The sequence below is a fragment of the Scyliorhinus torazame genome, chromosome 5 (assembly GCF_047496885.1).
Source record: "Scyliorhinus torazame isolate Kashiwa2021f chromosome 5, sScyTor2.1, whole genome shotgun sequence".
In the NCBI taxonomy this organism is placed as follows: domain Eukaryota; kingdom Metazoa; phylum Chordata; class Chondrichthyes; order Carcharhiniformes; family Scyliorhinidae; genus Scyliorhinus; species Scyliorhinus torazame.
The window spans coordinates 139,979,199-140,003,176 of NC_092711.1; the positions used below are offsets into that span (position 1 = coordinate 139,979,199).

At 51.6% G+C, this 23,978-nt stretch overlaps 1 protein-coding gene and 1 long non-coding RNA gene across 2 annotated transcripts in view; one reads left to right on the forward strand and one right to left on the reverse strand.

Annotated features, from left to right (window-relative positions):
• The first annotated feature begins 1,941 nt into the window (after nucleotides 1-1,941).
• The window catches only part of LOC140421879 (uncharacterized), a 44,925-nt gene continuing 22,888 nt past the window's right edge, over nucleotides 1,942-23,978 (forward strand). The window contains exons 1-3 of the mRNA XM_072506841.1: nucleotides 1,942-3,308; nucleotides 6,599-7,843; nucleotides 20,314-20,319. Coding sequence (XP_072362942.1) covers nucleotides 6,957-7,843; nucleotides 20,314-20,319 — 893 coding nt within the window. The 5' untranslated portion in view covers nucleotides 1,942-3,308; nucleotides 6,599-6,956. The remainder of the gene's footprint in view (nucleotides 3,309-6,598; nucleotides 7,844-20,313; nucleotides 20,320-23,978) is intronic.
• Nucleotides 21,779-23,937, reverse strand: LOC140421901 (uncharacterized). Its single transcript, XR_011947159.1, has 2 exons — nucleotides 23,640-23,937; nucleotides 21,779-22,750 (listed from the first exon to the last, which is right to left on the reverse strand). It is a non-coding gene; the product is annotated as an uncharacterized lncRNA (long non-coding RNA).

A 23,978-nucleotide genomic window follows, 5' to 3' on the forward strand; every position in this document is an offset into this window, starting at 1 on the left:
ACGGTAGTGCCTCCAGTGCCGTACGGCTTCCACGATGGCTTGGGCCTCCTTTTCGACTGAGGAGTGTCGAATTTCGGAGGTGGTGAGGGTTCGTGAAAAAAACGCTACACGCCTGCCTGCCTGATGAGGATAGCGGCGAGGGCGACCTCTGATGTGTCGCTCTCCACCTGGAAGGGGACGGACTCGTCCACCGCGCGCATCGCGGCTTTGGCAATATCTGCCTTGATGCAGCTGAAGGTCTGGTGGGCCTCAGCCGCCAGTGGGAAGATGGTGGCCTTGATTAGTGGGCGGGCTTTGTCCGTATAGTTGGGGACCCACTGGGCGTAATATGAAAAGAACCCGAGACAGTGTTCAGGGCCTTGGGGAAGGGGGAGTTGCAGGAGAGGGCGCATACGGTCGGGGTTGCGTCCGAGAACCCCGTTTTCCACGACGTAGCCGAGGATGGCTAGTCTGGTTGTGCGGAAAACGCGTTTCTCCTTGTTGTAAGTGAGGTTTAGGGTTCGGGCGGTTTGGAGAAATCTCTGGAGGTTGGCATCGTGGTCCTGCGGATCGTGGCCGCAGATGGTGACGTTGTCCAAGTACGGAAATGTGACCCGCAGCCCGTACTGGTCCACCATTCGGTCCATCGTTCTTTGGAAGATCGAGACCCCGTTCGTGACGCCAAAAGGGACCCGGAGGAAGTGGAAGAGGCGGTCGTCTGCCTCAAAAGCCATGTAGTGGAGGTCCTCCGGGCGGATTGGAAGCTGGTGGTACGCAGACTTCAGATCCACCGTGGAGAACACCCGGTAGTGCGCGATCTGAATAACCATGTCTGCGATCCGGGGAAGGGGGTACGCATCGAGTTGCGTGTACCGGTTTATTGTTTGGCTGTAGTCTACAACCATCCGGTTCTTTTCCCCGGTCCTGACGACCACCACCTGAGCTCTCCAGGGGCTATTGCTGGCCTCGATGATTCCCTCCTAGAAGAGTTGCTGGAGCTTGGACCTGATAAAAGTTCTATCCTGGATGCTGTACAGCCAGCTTCTGGTGGCGACTGGTTTGCAGTCGGCGGTGAGATTGGCGAAGGGCTGGGTGGGTCGACCTTTAAGGTTGCGAGGCTACATACGGTGAGTGCGGGTAGGGGCCCGCCGAACTTCAGGGTTAGGCTCCCGATGTTACATTGGAAATCCAGTCCCAACAGGAGAGGAACGCAGAGGTCGGGGAGTACATATAACTTAAAATTGGCGTACTCAGCACCCCGTATTGCGAGGGTTGCAGTAGTGCACCCCCGGACCTGCCCGTTTACCCGGACGGTCATCATGGAGCTCCGGAGGTGTTTGGGTCGCGACTGGTCAAGTGTGACCGCGCTGAGTTGCGGGTAGCCGGCGTGGTCGGAGGTGCTGGGGCGGTTCCAAAATGGCTGCCCCCGTTGGTCGCACGTGTCGGGCGGCGTTGCAGATGGCAGCCAAGATGGCGGCCCCCATGGATCGCACGTGGCGGGCCGCACACGCTGTGTGGGCTGGAAGATGGCTGCCCCCACGGACAGCACGAGGCCGATGACGCGTCCGAAGGGGGCGGAGCTGGCAGACACGCTACCGTTCTGCGGGCCTGTGAGTCTGAGGGTCGGGCCTGCGATTTAGAGTTTTTGGACCTGGCCAGGCAAACTTTAGCGAAATGTCCTTTTCTTCTGCAGTCGCTGCAGTTCGCGTTCCGGGCCGGGCAGCGCTGCCGGGGATATTGAGGCTGGCCGCAGAAATAACAGGGTAGCCCCCCATGGTGGGTGGGCAGCCGCGCGGCACAGGCCTGGGGTATTCTTTTGTCGGGGGTCCACGAGGGGGTCGCGTGACCGGACGGGAGCGCGTTAAGGCTTTGGAACGCTACTTCCAGAGAGGAGGTTAATTTTACCGTCTCTTCCAGGTCTATGGCACCCTTTTTGAGTAGGCGTTGACTCACGTAGTTGGACCTGACTCCAGCCACGTAGGTGTCCCGGATGGCGAGGTCCATATGTTGAGTGGCCGTAACGGCCTGTTAATTGCAGCTTCGTGCAAGGACTTTGAGGTCGCGTAGGTAATCTTCCAGCGATTCCCCGTGATGCTGGTGGCGAGTGGTGAGGAGATGCCGCGCGTATACCTCATTCACGGGCCTTACAGAGAGGTGCTCTAGCATCGCGAGGGCGTCTGCGTTGGAGGAGGCTTCCTCGAGTTGAACAGAGATTCGATGGCTCACCCGTGCGTGGAGGAGACTCAGCTTCTGTTCATCGGTGATGGAAGGCATGGAGGAGGCGGCGAGATAGGCCTTGAAACAGCAGAGCCAGTGCGAAAAAATCTCTTTCGCCTCCGTGGCCTGCGGATCGAGTTCCAGTCGGTCAGGTTTGAGGGCCGATTCCATAGTGGCGTTGTAGTTGATTAAATTGATGCAACCATCAATTCACATGAAACCAGGAGTAGAAGTAAACTGTGGCTTTAATCAACTAGAACAGTGCCTGCCTGCGACTGATCTGTTCGTGCGAGCCGCCTACAGGGCGACTGCTCTTTATACCTCCCGTCAAGAGGTGGAGCCATGGGCGGAGCCCATACAGGCCCCAACATGCTACATTATAGGCAATACCTTACAATGGTCCATAGGTAGAGCCCGCATGGGCAACAGCGTAGTACAGATAAGCACGTGGTGAATTGTTACAGCAATACATTCACCACACAGGCACATCACCACAAGAACCAGAAAAGAAATGGAAAGGGGGAGAAAAGAGTTTTACTCCCAGATGTTGGAGACAGGAGGAAGTTTCAGTCTGTGTGAAGCTGTCAGCCGGTTGCCTGGAAACCCTGTCCCCAGGATGGGGGAGGGGGAAGCCCAGTTCTCTCTCTCACAATGAAGGCGGGTTTCCCAGGGGGTGACTGACATGTATTTGAACCTCATCGTCCAACCTCCGCATTGTGAGGTCACAATTGAGCCCTGGAGGAATTAGCCAATAGAAAGCACTGTCTCCGCGGTGACGTCACCAGTGCGCAGGCCCCGGCGGAACAGCCGTTGTTTCCCCCTCCCCCACCACCTCCAGGCATCCGGCTTGACAGCTCCGGCCAGAGCGAGAAACTGCTCAGTGGTCTTCCTCCCCCACCCCGGCCCGGGACTGCGCATGTCCAAGGGAGAGGGAAAGCTGCGCATGTGCATAGGAAGCTCACCCCTCCCCCAACCTTTCTGCTGAGGTAAGTGACCAATGGGAAATCGAAATGACCGGAAGGACTCATCCTCCAGCCAATCAGAACTCCGGCTGTGCGTGAATGCAGATTGAGCTTCACTCAGACTGAAACTTCCTCCTGTCTCCAACATCTGTGAGTCAAACACTCTTTTCTCCCCCTTTCCATTTCTTTTCTCATTCTCACCTTCAATTGGTCACTTGCAGCAACTGAAGGGAAAGGAAGTGAATCCAGGGAGGGTGCAGACTCTGCAAAGCTTGGCCCAGGTCTCTCTCTCCCTCCCTCTTAAAGACTTGGGTAGGGTGCTCTTTCCAAGAGCCGGTGCAGACTTGATGGGTCGAATGGCCTCCTTCTGCACTGTAAATTCTGTAAATTCTATGAATCCTTTGCTCCCTCAGCTTGACACATTTATTTGTCTGGCTAAAAGGATGGTCTCTTTCCTAATGTTCACAATTAAAGGCTGGTTTCCCCAGGAGATGATTGACATTTAAGGGGTCAGTAAATTAATATCAGACAGAGATATGTCTAGTGTTATATGGTACAGATTAGATATATTATTGATGGTTCTGTAATATTTTGAGTCAACTCTTCCCTCAGGAGACATCAATTTTTTTTAGGGGAATAATGTTTAACAAAGTGCCTCACAACTTCATCATATTTCTTGTTGATCTCTGAAATTTTCTGCACCGGGACTAGTGGAGTCTGGGGGGGTCACTAAATATATTCATGGCTGAGTTGGACAGATTTTTGTTGATTTTTTTAAACCATTGTTTGACAACGAACAGAGTAACAGGAAAATTGGCGGAAAATGGGTACAGAGCAGACACACAGATATTGACACAGAAATACAATAATAATAATCGCTTGCGAAAGAGAAAATGCTGCAAAATCTCCGCATGTCTAGCAGCATCTGTCAGGAGAGAAAAGAGCTAATGTTTCGAGTCCAAGTGACCCTTTGTCAAAGCTAAAGACAGAGAAAGTGGGAAATATTTATACTACAGAGTGAGAATGAAAGATGAGTCATAGCCACAAAAACCCAGGGAAACCAGGTGCTAATGGCCACAGAAACCGAGGGGAAAGAGTGCTAATGGCAGTCCCAGAGAGGACAAAAGATATGAAAGGTCAAACAGCAGGGAAACTAACATCAGAGGATGAACTATAGGTGTGGGGGGGAGGGGAAGGGGGAAGCAAAGAGGAGAAATGCGCAGGAAAGAAGAGAGAGTATAAGTCAATTTAGATCTCCGTTCCAATTGGTGGACCAACCTCAATGGTCTAAGAATAATAGAATTATCACACTGAGCAGAATATGACTTAATGCCACCTTAAACAGCAAGACCTGTAGAGGGAGACCTGACTGGCCCGCTTCCATATCGAGCCCGATGATGTTGGGTCCATCCTAACCCAATCCCTTATGAATCTGAGACGAGAGGCCAATTGATAGAGCCTGATATCCGGGAGACCCAAACTCTTCCCCCCCCCCCCCCAACCACCACCACCGCCTCCCCCAACCGGCATGGTCTCAGGCTCGGTTAAATTAATCTTCCAACCAGACTCTAAATCTATCCACTGCTCCAATAATGGCTAGGACTAAAAAGACTGCAGCCCGTCATCTGCACACAGCGTGATCTTATGCTGCCTCACCCCACCCCCCAGTCCCGATATCAGAGACTCCGATCTGATAGCCTCTGGCAATGGCTCAGTGGCCAACAACAAGGGGGCAGCCCTGTCTAGTCCCTCTCTGAAGCTCAAGGTTTGATGCCCAAAAACCATTGGTGAGTACCGCCGCTGCCGGTCTGTGATGTAACAATTGAATCCACTCAATATAATCCTCACCCAACCCGAAGCCTCGCAGCGGATACACCAGATAATTCCACTCAACTCGAGCAAAAGCTTTCTCTGCATCGAAGGAGATTAGCAGCCCATCCAATGCATATTTCTGAAAAGCCTGAATCACATTCGGCAACCTTCCAACATTGTTACTGGAAAATCTTCGCCGTTAGGGGGCATAGCCTCAAAATAAGGGGATGTAGATTTAGGACTGAGTTTAGGAGGAACTTCTTCACCCAAAGGGTTGTGAATCTATGGAATTCCTTTCCCAGTGAAGCAGTAGAGGCTCCTTCATTAAATGTTTTTAAGGTAAAGATAAAGGGATTAATGAAAAAAATTGCTTATTGTCACAAGTAGGCTTCAAATGAAGTTACTGTGAAAAGCCCCTAGTCGCCACATTCTGGCGCCTGTTCGGGGAGGCTGTTACGGGAATTGAACCGTGCTGCTGGCCTGCCTTGGTCTGCTTTCAAAGCAATTTAGCCCTGTGCTAAAGGGTTATGATGTTCGGGCCGGAAAGTGGCGCTGAGTCCACAAACGATCAGCCATGATCTCATTGAATGGCGGAGCCGGATCGAGGGGCCAGATGGCCGACTCCTGTTCCTAGTTCTTATGTATAAACCCAGTCTGGTCCTCCCGCACGATTATCGGAAGGATGTCCTCCAGCCTTATCGCCAAAACATAAGATCGCAGTGTCATGATATCCAGATCAGCATATCATGGTGCAATCACACACACACTGATGGACAGGCATTTGGACCAACCAGCACACACACAACATCGCAGCCAATCACTAGTGAGAGCCCACGCACTATAAAAGGGGGAACACGAGAGTTCCCGCTCATTCTGGTAGGAGACAGCTCGGGACACAGAGCTTGCACCGTGACACTCAGACATAGACCATGTGCTGAGTGCTTCACCAACATTAGTGATAGGGCTAGGTCCATAGGTTAGCTGGTAGCGAACGTACCCAAGTCTATAGTTAGTTGCATCTGTTAGTTAGCATAATAAAATCAAGTTGTACCATCTACAGCCGTGTTGGCTCATTTGTGTATCAGGACACCCAACACGACACGCAGTTTCAAGTCAACATTCAAAAGAGAGATTGGGCGATAAGAGGCCCACTCCTCTGCGTCCTTGTCCGCATTAGAATCAAAGAGACATAAGCCTCATGAAAATCTGGTGGCAACATCAAGTATTTTCAAGACAGAGATTGATAGGTTTCTCGATATTAAAGATATCGAGGGATACGGGGGGGGGGGGGGGGGGGGGGGGGAATGGTGCTGAGGTAGATCAATGGTCCCATTGAATGGTTGAGCAGGCTCGATGGGCTGAATACAGCTCCTATTTGTTATAATCTCTGTGCCCAGGACAGGAAACAGTGAGCATGAATCTGTCAATCAGCCTGAATCAGTACCTTCAGGAGAATTGGGAGGGTGAATATTAGATACAGCAGAGTGAGAATGGAGGGAGACTGTGTGGGACGGAGATTTACAGATCTTGGGGAACGAGAGGAAAAATGTTCCATGAAAACTAGAATTGTCTGTTTTGAATTTCTGTCCTGTATTGACTGTGATGTCTTTTGCGAATTGTTTTTACAGGATATTGGGACAGGAGGAATTACAGACAGAAATCTGAAATGTCACATCTCGGTCTTACAGAGTCACTCAATTCCTTGGGACCTGAATACCATCGGCCTTTGAATGCAGAAGGAGAAATGTTTGTCTGTTCTGTCGGCTTCAGAAGATTTTAACCATCATTGTGACTGGAAAATCACTGAAACACACACACCCGAGTGAGAGTGTTCCAGAGCACTGACTGTGGAAAGAGCTTCAACCAGTTACACAGCCTGAAAAAACATTGCACCGTTCGCAGTGGGAGAGACTGTACACGTGTTGTGTGTGTGGACGAGGCTTCAACTGTTTGTCCAAACTGGAGGGACATGAGGAGACCCAAAACATGGAGAAACCGTGGAAATGTGGGGACTGTGGAAAGGGATACAGATTCCCATATGCGCTGGAAGCCCATCGACGCATTCACACTGGGGAGAGACCATTCACCTGCTCTGTGTGTGGGAAGGGATTCACTCGGTTATCCGACCTGCAGAAACACCAGCGAGTTCACACTGGGGAGAGGCCGTTCACCTGTTCTCAGTGTGGGAAGGGATTCACTCGGTTAGCCAGCCTGCGGAGACACCAGCGAGTTCACACTGGGGAGAAGCCATTCACCTGCTCTCAGTGTGGGAAGGGATTTACTCGGTTATCCAGCCTGCAGACACACCAGCGAGTTCACACTGGGGAGAGGCCATTCACCTGCTCTGTGTGTGAGAAGGGATTCACTCGGTTATGCAATCTGCAGACACACCAGCGAGTCCACACTGGGGAGAAGCCGTTCACCTGCTCTGACTGTGAGAAGGGATTCACTCGGTTATCCAGCCTGCAGACACACCAGCGAGTTCACACTGTGGAGAAGCCGTTCACCTGCTCTGAGTGTGAGAAGGGATTCACTCGGTTATCCAGCCTGCGGACACACCAGCGAGTTCACACTGGGGAGAGGCCGTTCACCTGCTCTCAGTGTGAGAAGGGATTCACTCGGTTATCCAACCTGCAGGAACATCTGCGAGTTCACACTGGGGAGAGGCCGTTCACCTGCTCTCAGTGTGGGAAGGGATTCACTCGGTTATCCAACCTGCAGGAACATCAGCGAGTTCACACTGGTGAGAGGCCGTTCACCTGCTTTCAGTGTGAAAAGGGATTCACTCGGTTATCCGACCTGCGGAGACATCAGCGAGTTCACACTGGGGAGAGGCCATTCAGCTGCTCCCAGTGTGAGAAGGGATTCACTCGGTTATCCAGCCTGCAGATACACCAGCGAGTTCACACCAGAGAGAGGCCATTCACCTGCTCTGAATAGGGAAAGCATCCAACGATCCATCCCACCTATGGACTCAGTGGCGAGTTCACACTGGGGAGAGGCCATTCGTCTGCTCTGTGTGGGATGGGATTCTCTAACACGACCAACATGTCCACAAGTGATTCCTGGATTCTGCTGTTATTGTTTCTGCTCTCGATTACATCCAGGAATCCATTTGTTCATTCTGTCTCGTGGTCAATGTGGATGGTTGAAGGGTTTCTTTCTGTCAGACTGGCTTGTCTTAAAACTTTACCTTAAGTGGGCTGACGATCTTCGAGGTTCGAAGTTTGAACTTTGAAATATATTTAGTTTGCGTTTCTGTTTAGAACCCCCCAAAGCACGCCATGTTGCCATGAAGATGGGCTATGGTGGTTACATGGTTCTTTTGTTTAATTTATCTGGGTGTTTCTCACAGAAGAAACTGTCGCTCTCTGAGGGGCTAGTTGTCTGTTTTATGATTGGGAAATTGCAATAAAAGGTACGATGATAGACAGGCAATCGCTAACATTTAAGGAATTATTGCACATTTACATAAAATATAGATTCCTTTAAGAAACAAAAATCCAACAGGAAAAGTGAAGCGACCGTGTCTAACAAGAAAAGTTAAAGGTTCCATGAGATCAAAGGAAGAGGCTCCTAAAGTGGCAAAAATAGTAGTGAGCCTGAGGATTGGGAACTTGTTTTAGAATTCGGCAAAGGAAGACCCAGAAACTGATAACGCGAAAGTAGATATGAGATCAAAGTGGCGATAAACATTAAAAACTGACTGAAAAAGCTCCTATGGGTGTGAGGTTACGTAGATTCCTGGATAAGGAGAAGATCTTGAGGTGGGCCAGGCAGACGAGGAGGTGTACCTGGGAGGGTAATGCGTTCCGGGTATACCAGGACCTGGGACGGAACTGGCCAAGAGGAGAGCGGGATTCGAACCGAGTCAAGGCTGCCCTCTATAAGAAGGGGGTGAAGTTGGGGATGTTGTACCCGGCCTGCCTCTGGGTGACGCACAATGGCAGTGAGGATTATTTTGGAGCGCCGGCAGAGGCGATGGAGAGACAATGGATTGGCAGGAGAAGGACATCGAACTTTGGAGGCGGTGTGAGGAGATGCTGATTCTCTCTGTCCCATTGTGGTTGTTGTTTTTTTATTGTATTGTTTTGTTTGGGGTGACGGTCAGGGAAGAACCTTGTTTCACTCGGGGATCGTTTGTCTTTCTTGCGAGGTTCTTTGCTGGGAGGCTGGAGGATTATGGAGGGTGAGTGCGCCTTCTTTTTCTCATTGTTATTGTTGTTTGCACCATGGAAATGTGCAGAGGGGGGGGGGATCAGTGGGGGGGGTAGGATGTTTGGCGCCGTGGGTGGGGGCTGGCAGGCTAGCTGGGCGAGCTAGCTCACGGGAGCGCAGTGGGGAGGTGAGCAGGCGATTAGAGTATTAGAGGGGTCGGGATTGTTGTGCTGTTTAGGGTGGGGGAGGCTTCTGACGGGGGCGGGGCTGTGCTAATAGTGGACATCAGAGGGCAGGCCTGGAGGGTTGCGTGCTGCATGTTTGTGCATTCGAGGGGCTTTTTGGCGGATGTGGCATTTTTACAGGAAAACATTTGAAGATCGAGGACCAGACTAGGCTAAGGAAAGGGTGGGTAGGCCACTCAGGGTTAGATATGAAGACACGGGGCGGGGGGGGGGGGGGGGGTGGCAGTGCTGATAAATAAGTGGGTAGCGTTTGAGGTGGGGAATATAGTAGCAGATTCGGGGGGGGGGAAGGTTCACGGTGGTGAGTGTGAATTTGGAGGGGCTGCCAGTAGTCTTGGTGAATGTCTATGCCCCAGATTGGGATGATGTCGAGTTCATGGCGGGTGTTGGGGAAATCCCGGACCTGGACTCGATTGTGGCGGTGGGGGGGGGGATTTTAATATGGTTATCGAGCCGAGATTGGACCGGTCGGGGAGGGTACTGGCGGTGGCGAGGGATCTCAAGGGGTTTATAGAGGGCATGGGGGTAGTGGACCAGTGGAGGTTTGGGAGGCCGAGGGTGAAGGAATTTTTGTAATTCTCCCATGTGCACTGGGTGTACTCGTGGATGGATTACTTTGTGATGGATAAGACACTGCTGGTGGGAGTGGTTGGCTCAGAGTATTCGGCGATTGTGGTTTCGGACCACGCTCCGTATTGGGTGGACTTTCTTTTATAAAAATATATTTATTAAGAATTTATAAACAATTTTCAACCTTACAAACCCCCCCCCCCCCCGTAACACCGAAGAAAGAAAGTTTGCGTAGCAAGACATTAATTTGGCAAGTCAATATGATACAGAACTTTGTACATTGGAATCCTCCAGTACATTTCAGTCCTCCGGATCATTCATGTATTTTCTTGCTCAAATGGCCCCCAGAAAAAAAAAAACCTCCCCCCCCGCAAGAAAGATATCCCCAAACGTCTCCTCCAGCGCCCCTAAGCTCGCAAATGTCCCATCAATGAACAGGTCCCCCATTCTTTTCATCCCTGCCCTATGCCAACTCTGAAACCCCCCGTCCATCCTTCCCGGGACAAACTGGTGGTTACCCCTGATCGGGGACCACACCGAGGCTCCCGTCGCACCCCTGTGCCGTCTCCACTGCCCCCAGATCTTTAGCGTTGCCGCCACTACCGGGCTCGTGGTGTACCTTGTCGGCGAGAGCGGCAGCGGTGCCGTCACCAACGCCCCCAGGCTCGTTCCTTTGCAGGACGCCATCTCCAACCTCTTCCATGCCGCCCCCTCTCCCTCCATCCCCCACTTACGGATCATCGTCACGTTGGCTGCCCAATAGTAGCCACCCAGATTTGGCAACGCTAACCCTCCTCTATCCCTACTTCGCTCCAGGAACCACCTTCTTACCCTCGGGGTCTTACTTGCCCACACACAGCTCATAATGTTCCTGCTTACCTTCTTAAAAAAGGCCTTGGTGATCACAATTGGAAGGCATTGAAATACAAAAAGAAACCTCGGAAGGACCACCATTTTAATCGACTGTACCCTGCCCGCCAGCGAGAGCGGCAACATGTCCCACCGTTTAAAGTCCTCCTCCATCTGCTCCACCAGCCTCGTCAAGTTAAGTTTGTGCAGAGTCCCCCAGCTCCTAGCTACCTGGATCCCCAAGTATTGAAAGTTCCTATCCGCCCTCCTCCGCGGTAGGTCGTCTATCCCTCTTCCCTGATCCCCTGGATGCACCACAAAGAGCTCGCTCTTCCCTACATTGAGCTTATAGCCCGAGAAGTTCCCAAACTCCCTGAGGATCTGCATGACCTCCACCATCCCCTCCACTAGGTCCGCCACATACAGCAACAGGTCGTCTGCACACAGCGACACTCGATGCTCCTCTCCCCCTCGGATCACCCCCCTCCATTTCCCAGACTCCCTTAACGCCATGGCCAAAGGTTCAATTGCTAGTGCAAACAACAAGGGGGACAGAGGGCACCCCTGCCTCGTCCCTCGATACAGCCGAAAATAGTCCGACCTCCGCCGATTCGTAACCATACTCGCCACCGGGGCTCTATATAGGAGTTTAACCCAACTGATAAACCCCTCCCCAAACCCAAACCTCGGCAACACTTCCCAGAGATACTCCCACTCCACTTGGTCAAAGGCCTTCTCCGCGTCCATAGCTGCCACTCCCTCCACCAATGGCATCATTATCACATTTAGGAGCCTTCGCACATTGGTATTTAGCTGCCTACCCTTTACGAATCCCGCCTGGTCCTCGTGAATCACCCCCGGGACACAGTCCTCAATCCTCGTAGCCAACATTTTTGCCAGCAACTTAGCATCTCCGTTGAGGAGCGAGATCGGTCTATACGACCCGCATTGCAGTGGGTGCTTATCCCACTTCAGGATCAAAGAGATCGTCGCCTCCGACAATGTCGGGGGCAGGGTCCCCCCCTCCCTTGCTTCATTGAAGGTCCTTACCAACAACGGGGCTAACAGGTCTACATACTTCCTATAGAACTCCACCGGGAACCCATCCGGCCCCGGGGCCTTCCCTGCCTGCATGCTCCCCAGTCCTTTAACCAGCTCATCCACCCCAATTGGCGCCCCCAGACCAGCCACCTCCCGCTCCTCCACCCTTGGGAACCTCAGTTGGTCCAAGAATCGTCGCATCCCCTCTTTTCCCCCTGAGGGCTGGGACCTATACAGCTCCTCGTAGAAGGCCTTGAATGCCTCATTCACTTTCACCGCACTCCGCACCGTAGTTCCCCTGCCATCCTTGACTCCACCTATTTCCCTCGCTGCCATCCTCTTACGGAGCTGATGTGCCAGCATCTGGCTTGCCTTCTACAATACTCATACATCGCCCCCTGTGCCTTTCTCCACTGTGCCTCTGCCTTCCCCGTGGTCAACAGGTCGAACTCCGTCTGGAGACTTCGTCTCTCCCTGAGTAGTCCCCCATCAGGAGCGTCTGCATATCTCCTGTCCACCCTTAAAATCTCCCCCACTAACCTCTCCCTTTCCCTGCCCTCTCCCTTCTCCCTATGAGCCCTGATGGAGATTAACTCTCCCCTGACCAACGCCTTCAGCGCTTCCCATACTACTCCCACATGCACCTCCCCATTGTCATCGGTCTCCAGATATCTTTCGATGCACCCCCGCACCCCCCACACACTTCCTCGTCCGCCAGCAGTCCCACATCCAACCGCCACAACGGGCGTTGGTCCCTCTCCTCCCCCAGCTCTAGCTCCACCCAATGCGGGGCGTGGTCTGAAATTGCTATGGCCGAATACTCCGTTCCCTCCACTTTCGGGATCAATGCCCTGCCCAGAACAAAAAAAAATCTATCCTGGAGTAGGCCTTATGTACATGGGAGAAAAAAGAAAATTCTCTGGCCAAAGGCCTGGCAAATCTCCACGGATCTACTCCCCCCATCTGGTCCATAAACCCCCTAAGCACCTTGGCCGCAGCCGGCCTCCTCCCCGTCCTAGATCTGGAACGATCTAATGCTGGGTCCAGCACCGTGTTAATATCCCCACCCATTATCAAGCTCCCTACCTCCAGGTCCGGAATACACCCCAACATCCATTTCATGAATCCAGCATCGTCCCAGTTTGGGGCATATACATTCACCAGTACCACCTCCGTCCCCTGCAACCTACCACTCACCATCACGTCTCTGCCTCCCTTGTCCGCCACTATGTTCTTGGCCTCAAACGACACCCGCTTTCCCACCAGTATTCCCACCCCTCTATTCTTCGCATCCAGCCCTGAATGGAACACCTGTCCTACCCATCCCTTCCTTAACCTGACCTGATCTGCCACCTTCAGATGCGTCTCCTGAAGCATGGCCACGTCTGCCTTCAGTCCCTTTAAGTGCACAAACACTCGGGCCCTCTTAACCGGCCCATTTAGGCCTCTCACATTCCACGTGATCAGCCGGATTGGGGGGCTACCCTCCCCCCCCCCCCCCCCCCCATATCTCCTATCTTAGACCAGTCCCGTGCCCACGTCTCCCGCACCCTCCAGTCCCCCTGCCCCGACCACCTCTTCCATTTTCAGTTCCCCCTCGGCCAGTGCAGCAGCAACCCTATTATCCCCCCACCCTCCCCCCCCTTCCCTCCCCCGTCCCCGCTAGATCCGCATCTAGCTCTTTTGCTCCCCCCATACTACTTCCGTGAGTCAGCTGACTTCTGCTGACCCCGGCTTCCCCCGCCTTCCTGTTGATCTCCCCCGTGTGGGAATCTCTCCTCCTCCTTACGTTCCTCCATCCCCCCCCCACCCCGTCCCTCGCGCGGGAAAAAGCCCGCGCTTTCCTGAGCCAGTCCCGCCCCCTGTGGCGCAGTTCCTGTTGCGGACTTATCCCAGTTCCCCCATCCCCGAGTCTCACCTCCCTCCAGCACTGACGCCCACATTCCCCACTATCTCATCGAAAGAAAAAAGAACTCTTTCCCCCATCCCCATCCATCATCCCACCCGTGAAACATTCTTTACCCATATTTACAACCCTATATACAGTCAACATCTCCCCCACAACCACAGCTCCTCAGTTCGAGTCCAATTTTTCGGTTTGGATAAAGGTCCAAGCCTCTTCTGGCGTTTCAAAATAGTGGTGTCGGTCCTGATAAGTGACCCACAGTCGTGCAGGCTGCAGCATTCCGACTCTCACTCTTTTTTTATGCAGCATCGCCTTGGCCCGGTTGAAGCCCGCTCTCCTCTTTGCCACCTCCGCGCTCCAGTCCTGGTAGACTCTGATCACCGCATTCTCCCATCTACTGCTCCGCTTCTTGGCCCATCTCAGGACACTCTCACTGTCCGCGAAGTGATGGAACCTCGCCACTATCGCCCTTGGCGGCTCGCCAACCTTGGGCCTCCTCGCCAGGACCCGGTGAGCCCCTTCTAGCTCCAGGGGGCTCGGAGAGACCTCCGCTCCCATCAGCGAATGGAGCATCGTGCTCACATACGCCCCGGCATCAGCCCCCTCCACTCCTTCGGGGAGACCCAGAATCCGGAGATTCTTCCTCCTCGACCTGTTCTCCAGGACCTCGAGTCTCTCGGCCCACCTCTTGTGCACCGCCTCGTGTGCCTCCATCTTTACCGCCAGGCCCAGGATCTCGTCCTCGTTCTCATTAGTTTTATCCCTCACCTCACGGAGCTCCACCGCCTGGGCCTTCTGGGTCTCCTTCAGCCCCTCGATCACCAACAGCATTGGCGCCAGCACCTCCTTTTTAAGCTCCTCCACGCAGCGCCTGAGAAACTTCTGCTGGTCCGGCCCCCTTGCTGCTCGATCTCCGTCCTCCGCCATCTTGGTTTTTCCCCCTCGTTTTTGCCACTGCTCCAAAGCCTCTTTCTCCGTCGCTCCACCGCTAATCCCTGCCATACAACGTAAGGGGGGACCTTACTTCACCTTCCCACACGGGATTCAATCAACAACCTCTTTCAACAACCCAGCCCCTGGGCCTCCGAATCTCTCCTATCGACCTGCAGGCTCTTGTCCACCAACCTCACCATCTCCGCCCGCTCTGTCTCGTCCCTGTGCGCCTGTATCGATATAAACACCCCCCTGACCACTGCTTTCAGCGCCCCCCATAGTGTGGCGGCCGAAACCTTCCCCATGTCATTCAGCTCCACATACCCCCGAATCGCACCCCACACCCGCTCACAAACCTCCTCATCTGCTAACATCCCCCACATCTAACCTCCACTGCGGGCACCCGATTCACTTGAAAGTCCACCCAATAGACTTCCGGTTGCGGCGATGCGGAGCAGATGGCATTAAAAGAAGCAATGCAACGGGCAGACTCTACAAATGCAGTACTGATATGTACCGATTCAGCATATGCGAGAAATGCATATGAGAGAGACCTCCCCATATGGGAAAGAACTAAATGGAAGACACATAGAAATCAAATTATTAATCATGAATCCATATGGCAAACAGTAGCTATATTGAGAACAGAAAAGCCAAACATACAGGTATTACACATCCCCGGACACACCAAAGGCCAACAGCACAGCTATGGAAATAACTTAACAGTTGAGCAGGCAGAACAAGCTGTAGGGATGTACCTAACTGAGGTCAGGGAGGCCAGGGTCAATGTCATAACGAGACAGCAAATAGCAGAAAATCAAGAGAAGAGTTACAAATACTGCTAGACCCTGGTAAAGAAAACCCGCCTGGATATCCATTAAAGTATCTCTATCCAACAAATCAAGAAGGGATGGTATTGGTATCAAAGGCCCAAATAACCAGACCAAGTGATCCCTCCTAAAACAAAACAATTGGAATTAATAAGGAAAGCTCACCAAGGTCATCTCCATGGAGGTGCCCAAGCCACATGTACACAATTAGGGATGCACTATTGGTGGCCATACATGATAATTGATTGTAAACAATTTTCTTTTTTTAAATATTTCTTTATTCCCCTCCTTCACATTTTCTCCCAAATTTACACCCACCAACAATAAACAATATTCAGTAACAAATATGTCAATCCCCATATCAATAACAACGATCCCATCCTCCCACCAAACCCAAAGATTTGCCCACATGTTCACACAAACAAATGACAAAAAGGAATCAGGAATCACCCATAGTCACCATTAACATCCATTGCCCCACTCCCCCCAAATCCCCCACCCACCTCCCCCCAACTAATGTTCGATGTTATCCAGTTCTTGAAAGTGCATAATGAATAATGCCCATGAATTGTAGAACCCCTCCATCCTTCCCCTCAGTTCAAACTTAACCTTCTCAAGAGTCAAGAATTCCAGCAGGTCCCCCCGCCACGCCAGGGCACAGGGTGGAGAGGTTGCTCTTCAACCCATCAGGATCCGCCTTCGGGCGATCAACGAGGCGAAGGCTACAACATCTGCCTCCGCACCCGTTTCCAACCCTGGCTGGTCCGACACCCCGAATGTGGCCTCCTGGGGACCCGGGTCCAGTTTCACGTGCACCACTTTAGAAATTACCCTAAAAATCTCCTTCCAGTAATCCTCTAGCTTTGGACAGGACCAAAACATATGAACGTGATTAGCGGACCCCGCCCCCCCCCCCCCCCCGCAACGTTCACACACATCTCTACTCCTTCAAAGAATTGGCTCATCCTCGCCCTTGTGAGGTGTGCTCTGTATACCAGCTTCAGCTGTATCAGTCCCAACCTCGCGCACGAGGTGGAGGCATTCACTCCCCGGAGCACCTCACACCAGAACCCCTCCTCCATATCATCTCCCAACTCTTCCTCCCACTTTGCTTTGATCCCTTCCAGTGGTGCCTTCTCCTCTTCCAAAATAGCTCCGTAATCCACTGACACAACCCCCTTCTCCAGTCCCCCTATCGTCAGTACTTCCTCCAGCAATGTGGAGGCTGGCTCCTCCGGGAAGCTGTGTATCTCCTTTCTGGCAAAATCTCGAACCTGCATGTATCTAAACATTTCCCCCTGTTCCAGCCCACACTTCGCTTCCAGCTCCTTCAATCCTGCAAATCGACCCCTAAGAAACAAATCTTTTAGTGTCTTAATCCCCTTCTCCTCCCATTTCCGAAAATTTCCATCCCACCTCCCTGGCTCAAATCTTTGGTTCCCCCGAATCGGCATTTCCCTTGATTCTGCCCCCAACCCGAAATGTTGGCGAAACTGCTTCCAAATTCTCAATGAAGCTATTATTACCGGACTCCCTGAGTACTTCCCCGGGGCTATCGGGAGCGGCGCTGTTGCTGGTGCTGATTGTAAACGATTTGTTGCAAATTGCAAACCGTGTCTCCTCCATAATAAAGGAGCAGTCACGAGGCCACCTTTGATTTGACCTGCCAAACCAGACAAGCCAATGGCAAATTGATTATATTGGACCATTTACCCCTTCCGTGGATAAAACACCTTATGGGCAAAAGAACCGATACATCTTGGTAGTGGTAGATTGTTGTACCGCATTTACCTGGTTAGTCCCAACCGCCCGCTGTTCAGAATTCGCAACAACCACCACACTTGTCATGATATTCAGGTAAACATCATGGTGCAAACATACATACATACTGATGGACAGATCAACGGACCAATCAATACACACACAACACCACAGCCAATCACAGGCAAGAGCATACACAGCATAAAACGGGGAACACGACACTTCCCGTTCATTCCAGCAGGAGACAGCTCAGGGCACAGAGCTCACAGCATGCCACTCAGACATCCACCATGTGCTGAGTGCTTCTCCAAGATAGTGTTAGGGATAGGTCCACAGATTCAAGGGTAATGAACGAACCACAGTAACCAGTTTACCATTGTAAATATTGTTAGTAATAAAACTGAGCTGTACCATCCGCAACCGTGTTGGTTCGTCTGTGTAGCAGAGCACCCAACACGACAGCACTCTCTTTACTATTCCCCATTGCGGGATTTCCAACCTGCATACATGCCGATCGAGGCTCAGCCTTCATTGGTAAGGGTTTCAGAGACATGTGTGAACGATCAGGTATACAATTGGAATTCAGTACTCCGTACCATCCCAGATCTAGTGGGATAGTGGAGCGTCGGAATCAAGAAGTAAAGAGAGGCCTGGCAAAACTGATGATGATCAGGGAATCAAAGTGGGCTAACCTGGTACCTGAGGTACAAATGTGTCTTAATAACATGCCTTTAGCTAAGTTCGGCGTGCATCGAAATATTACTCCCTACCGATTAATGTATAGGATACATATGAATACCCCTTTATCCCAATGTGCTCCGATATCCCTTCCGGAGTCTAACTCCGAGCTCACTGAAGAACTGAGATCGCTAATTTCTGAAACCCCTGAAGTAACAATTCCCCCACCAGACATTTGGATGCCCCAAGTAGGTGAGTTGGTCCCAGGAGAAAAGACAGTCGAATAAATCAGGCTTAAGAGCTAAATGGGAAAACCCCCTTGTGTCATCACGCAGGTACTCAACGAAAGAACTGTGGTGATTGAAGCCGGAAGAAGGGACCGAACCACTCAGAGAACAGTACCGGTGGATAATTTAAAGCCAGCACCCAGGTACTTTGAACCTTAAAAGAAATGGATCATGCCAATTCATATTTAGGTCTGTATGGACCTCCTATAGAACAAATTCCTCCCCAAATTATTGATGAATTAAAAGAAACGAAACAGTCCAAAGGTATTCTCAAAAGGACGACTCACAAGTTTGTCACAACTAACCAGGTTAAAGGTCAACCCTGACAAGCATCCAGTTCCAACTGCAGCCAGTCCGCCCCCACGGCAGACTGATAGCTCAGTTATCACAGAACATACTTTTGTGCAAATGATTCTTGAGAATTTAAATCCATTAGCAGCACCTGATGAGAGGCATGAGACATGCCGCACCCTCGGAGGTTGGTTTAATACGAAAGGGTGTGAAGGTTGTACACTAATATTACTTTTCAGAATTGTTAGCATAGCTTTAATTGTATGGACAGTAGTAATTGTGATGGGGAGTGAAACCCTCCAACAAGCAGTTTCTCAAGGTGAAGAATCTCAGGCCCCGGCACAATTAACTTCGGGCCAAACTATTCATAGAGTTGCGCGATCTGCACCTCATGAATTGAACTATACAAAATTCTCCATTCCCGACGGAAATATATGGACACCAGTCCGAGAGCCAACCTGTCTTTCACCAGGAAAGGTTCTCATTCCGCTAAATATAATTGTCAATTCAGGAAAATAGGTTGATAATCACCAAATAATTTCCCATGACGGACAAATTTTCCTCATGAAGGAATTGGAGGAAACAATGAAGTTTCTAACAGCACGGTAGCATTGTGGATAGCACAATTGCTTCACAGCTCCAGGGTCCCAGGTTCGATTCCAGCTTGAGTCACTGTCTGTGCGGAGTCTGCACATCCTCCCCGTGTGTGCGTGGGTTTCCTCCGGGTGCTCCGGTTTTCTCCCACAGTTCAAAGATGTGCAGGTTAGGTGGATTGGCCATGATAAATTGCCCTTAGTGCTGGGTAGGGTTACTGGGTTATGGGGATAGGGTGGAGGTGTTGACCTTGTGTAGGGTGCTCTTTCCAAGAGCCGGTGCAGACTCAATGGGCCGAATGGCCTCCTTCTGCACTGTAAATTCTATGATAACAGAATCTTCTCCAGAACTATCTTATGATATGATAGATCCATCTCTTACAGATCCCGAGGAACACCTTTTGGATCAGTATAGACATTGTTATTTCATAGAATGGACATGGATCAAAAAGATAGAGCCATCTCTCGGCTCTCATTTTAAATTCTCTCATTGCACATCTGTACTAGGTGACTATAAAGGCTATGTCATAGGACATGATTACCCCATCAATCATTATTATCACAACTTAGTATATGATTGGTCAATCCCGACCTGGAATCAGGTAATGTTGGGAGTAACACCGTCAGAATTTAAATTAAAAAAACGAAATATACTCAAAAATCTTGGCATCGTCACTCTAGTTTGTTCATCGTTACTATATGATAGCTGGTACTACCAATCGGGAGACCCAGATAAAAAATGGGAAGAGAAAATTTCACATGTCTAGATCACGGTGATCAGGAATTAAATGACACTAATTTTATGGGAAAACTTAAAAAGGGAATGTTATTCCTCCTGGCTCACAGATCCAGTTGAGACACACAGTACTCACTACCAGTTGAGTACTCACAGCAGTCAACAGAATGGAAGCGCCCTCATGTCTCTGTTCTGCATCTTTGGACCAAAACAGACATGTGCCCTATGTATTTGGAGTAACGAATGGGCAGCACGGTAGCATAGTGGTTAGCACAATTGCTTCACAGCTCCAGGGTCCCAGGTTCGATTCCGGCTTGGGTCACTGTCTGTGCGGAGTCTGCACATCCTCCCCGTGTGTGCGTGGGTTTCCTCCGGGTGCTCCGGTTTCCTCCCACAGTCCAAAGATGTGCAGGTTAGGTGGATTGGACATGATAAATTGCCCTTAGTGTCCAAAATTGCCCTTAGTGTTGGGTGGGGTTACTGGGTTATGGGGATAGGGTAGAGATGTGGGCCTGGGTAGGGTGCTCTTTCCAAGAGCCGGTGCAGACTCAATGGGCCGAATGGCCTCCTTCTGTACTGTAAATTCTATGAAATTCTATGAAACCATTTATGAGAGTCATTGTTACGTTAATTAATCCAACCCGACTAGACCCTCTAATCGATATTCAGTATTCTGTAAACCGCACTACCGAAGCACACTCCAGAAATGTCACTGTGACAGACCTGGATGGCTGACTAGCGAAGATGCTCGACGCATGGCATGGGTATCTAATAACTTCTCCATTTATGATTGGAAACCTGCTAATCATTCTAGTCACATCATTCAAGCCGTCTACTCCATAGGATGGTACTTTAAACAGAATCCCTCAGTCAAGAGGACAGATTTGTTTAAAAATCTTCTCATATTACCCCCTGAACTAATCCATCGAAATCTTAAAGTAAATTATACCAATAGACTGTGAGGATGCTTACGCAGCTATCCTAACTGTGGAAATCATGCCTCACCAACCAACAGTACACAGAAATCTTCTCTGATTTCTCTATTTGAGGCTCCACCACCTTTCAGGGTCATAATGAGAAATGACACTTGGCAGAACTTTCTAAGTCAAAGAAAACAAATACAAAATATTTGGTGTCACGATCTGCCCGTCACATGTTCTGGGCTTATCCCAAGCTTGCTGCTTCTGGACAGCCTTCTCCGAGGCAATGTCCAAGGTTGTGGGGGTGAGGGTGAAACCATGCTCAAATGTGGCAATCAGAGCAGCCGGAGCTACACATGGGGAAGGGGGCCGACGCCCTTGCTTTCGCTTCCCAAATCGCACGCCGGAGAATCCTGCTCGGCTGGCGATCGGCAGCACCACCCAAAGCTGCAGACTGGCTCGCTGTCCTGATCTGGAGAAGATTAAGTATGCCATCCGAGGGACAGAGGAAGGCCTCCTGGATACTTGGGGGAAGTTCGTCGGCTTGTTCCAAAACCTGTTAGAAGCCAACAATGATGAGAGAGAAAGAAAACTAGAAAGAAACGACCAGGAACGCACGAGCAGGGGGGAGGGCGGGGGGGGGGGGGGGGTGGGGGGGGGGGGGGGGGGGGGGGGGGGGGGGGGGGGGGGGGGGGGGGGCGGGGGGGAAGGAAGAAAAGAGGGAACCAGAGGGAATGAAGGGGACGCCACAAAGGGGGGCAGGTGGAAGACCCCCCTCCCCCTCACCTCACCCTACCGCAAGGCAGACACGGCGGAAAACACAAGGGAAAAGGGGAGAGAGAGCGGAAGGGAGGGGTGGCACCTCCCACCCGTGTGAACTGGAGGGGGGGTGTTGGGGCAGGAGGGGCGGCGAAGACAGAGCACTGAGATAGATGGTGACAAAATGTAAATAGACAGGAAAATGTTACATGTACTGCACAATGATGGACACAAAACACAACTCTACAGAATTGAAAATGCCAATCAAAACATTTTTAAAAAACAAGGATAAGCATGGAAAAACAGTAGGAGACAGAGGATAAAGAGACATATTTACACATCGGTCGGTTTCAATTGTTTGCGTACATACATTGTTGTTCTTTATCTTGCCTTATTTACAGTGGTGGTTACAATTTCCTTGATGCGACCATCAATTCACATGAGGCGGAGAGTTGAAGTGAACAGTGGTTTTAATCAGCTGGAACTGTGCCTGCGACTGCTCTGTACTGAGAGCCACCTGCAGGGCAGCAGATCTATATACCTCCCCCGAGGGGGTGGAGCCAGGGGCGGAGCCCACAAGGGCACCAACATGATACAATGCAATGTAATGTAATACAATGATCCATAGGTGGAGCCCACAAGGACATCAACATATTACAATGTAATGTAATACAGTGGTGAATGGTTGCCGTAATACATTCACCACATTCACCCCCTGTTAAAAAAATTGAAGTTCAGCGGGGGTGAAGTGGCTCACCGGTTGAATCTGTCCGGCACCTTGAGCGCTCGCTGCGATCGCCTGAGCTCTGGTTTCGCCGTGGGCACGGGTGTTGACTCGTCGTTGCGGGCACGGGTGTTGAACTCGTCGCTGCAGGCACGGGTGTTGACTCCGGGAGCATGTCTTTTGGAGCTTCATCCCTGTAGGTCGGCGATGGGAGGGAAGGGGTGTAGGAGGGGGGTGTAGGCCATGCAGGGGCGCTGTTCGGTGTAAGGTGAGGGGGAAGGTGATGGTCGTAGGGGAACCTGCGGGTGCCAGGTCCTGGTGAGAGACTGTATCTTGTTGGCCGTCGTGGTGTGCCACGTAGGCATCCTGGGGGTTGGCGTGAAGGAGCTGGACCCACTCGACCAGGGGGTCAGACGTATGGCTCCTCACGTGTTTTCGGAAGAATACAGGCCCCGTTGTTGTCAGCCAGGATGGAAGCGAGACCCCGGAGGTGGATTTCCTACGGAAAACAAATAGGCGGTCATGATGGGTCTCATTCATGGCCATGCAAAGGAGTGACCTAATGGAGTGGAGCGCGTCGGCAAGGACCTCCTGCCAGCGGGAAACTGGGAGGCTCCTAGACCGTAGGGCCAGGACGGCGGCCTTCCAAACTGTCGCTTTCTCCCTCTCCATCTGTCCGTTTCCCCGGGGGTTGTAACTGGTAGTCCTGCTTGAGGCGATGCCCTTACCGAGCAGGTACTGATGCAGTTCGTCGCTCATAAACGAGGAGCCCCGGTCACTGTGGACATAAATGAGGAAGCCGAACAGGGTGAAGATACTATGCAGGGCTTTAATGACAGTGGCCGCGGTCATGTCGGGGCAAGGGATTGCAAAGGGAAGCGGGAGTTCTCGTCAATGTCATTGAGAAAATACGCGTTGCGGTCGGTAGAGGGGAGGGCCCCTTTGAAGTCGATGCTGCGGCGCTCGAAGGGCTGGAAGTTGTTGATGGCCCGGAGTCGGTCATCTTGCGCGCTGGCGCATGTGCCGTGGGACAGGGCATCTAGGGGCTCGTTGAGCTTCCGAGGACGATACACAATATCGTAATTATAGGTGGACCGTTGGCTGGTGACGAGAGTGAACCTCCTACCAGCGAGGTAGTGCCTCCAGTGCCGCACAGCTTCCACAATGGATTGAGCTTTTTTGACTGACGAGTGTCGAACCTTGGAGGCGTTGAGGGTACGGGAAAAAAAGCCTACGGGCCTGCCTGATTAAGGGTAGCGGCGAGGGCAACCTCTGACATGTCGCTCTCCACCTGGAAGGGGGTGGACTCGTCCACCACGCGCATCGTTGCTTTGGCAATATCTGCCTTGATATTGCCAAAGGGGGAGAAAAGAAAGTGTTTGACTCACAGATGTTGGAGACAGGAGGAGGTTTCAGTCTGTGCGAAGCTCAATCTTCACTCAGACAGAGAAGCAGCAGCTTTGCTCATTGTTCAGCTTCCGCATTCAGACAATGGGGAAGCTTTAATTGGCTGGAGGAGCAGAGTCCTTCCGGTCCTCCCGGCCTTCCATTGGTCAATCCCCCGCTGACAGACAATGAGGGGCGGAACACCACGTGGGGGTGAGAGAGACTTTTCCTTCCAACCGCGCTGAGCTGGTGACCAATGGGAAAGGCTGGAAGTTCCGGACACACAATGGTCAGTGCGCCGCTTTGTCCCGGGCCCCACCCAACCTGCACATGCGCATCAC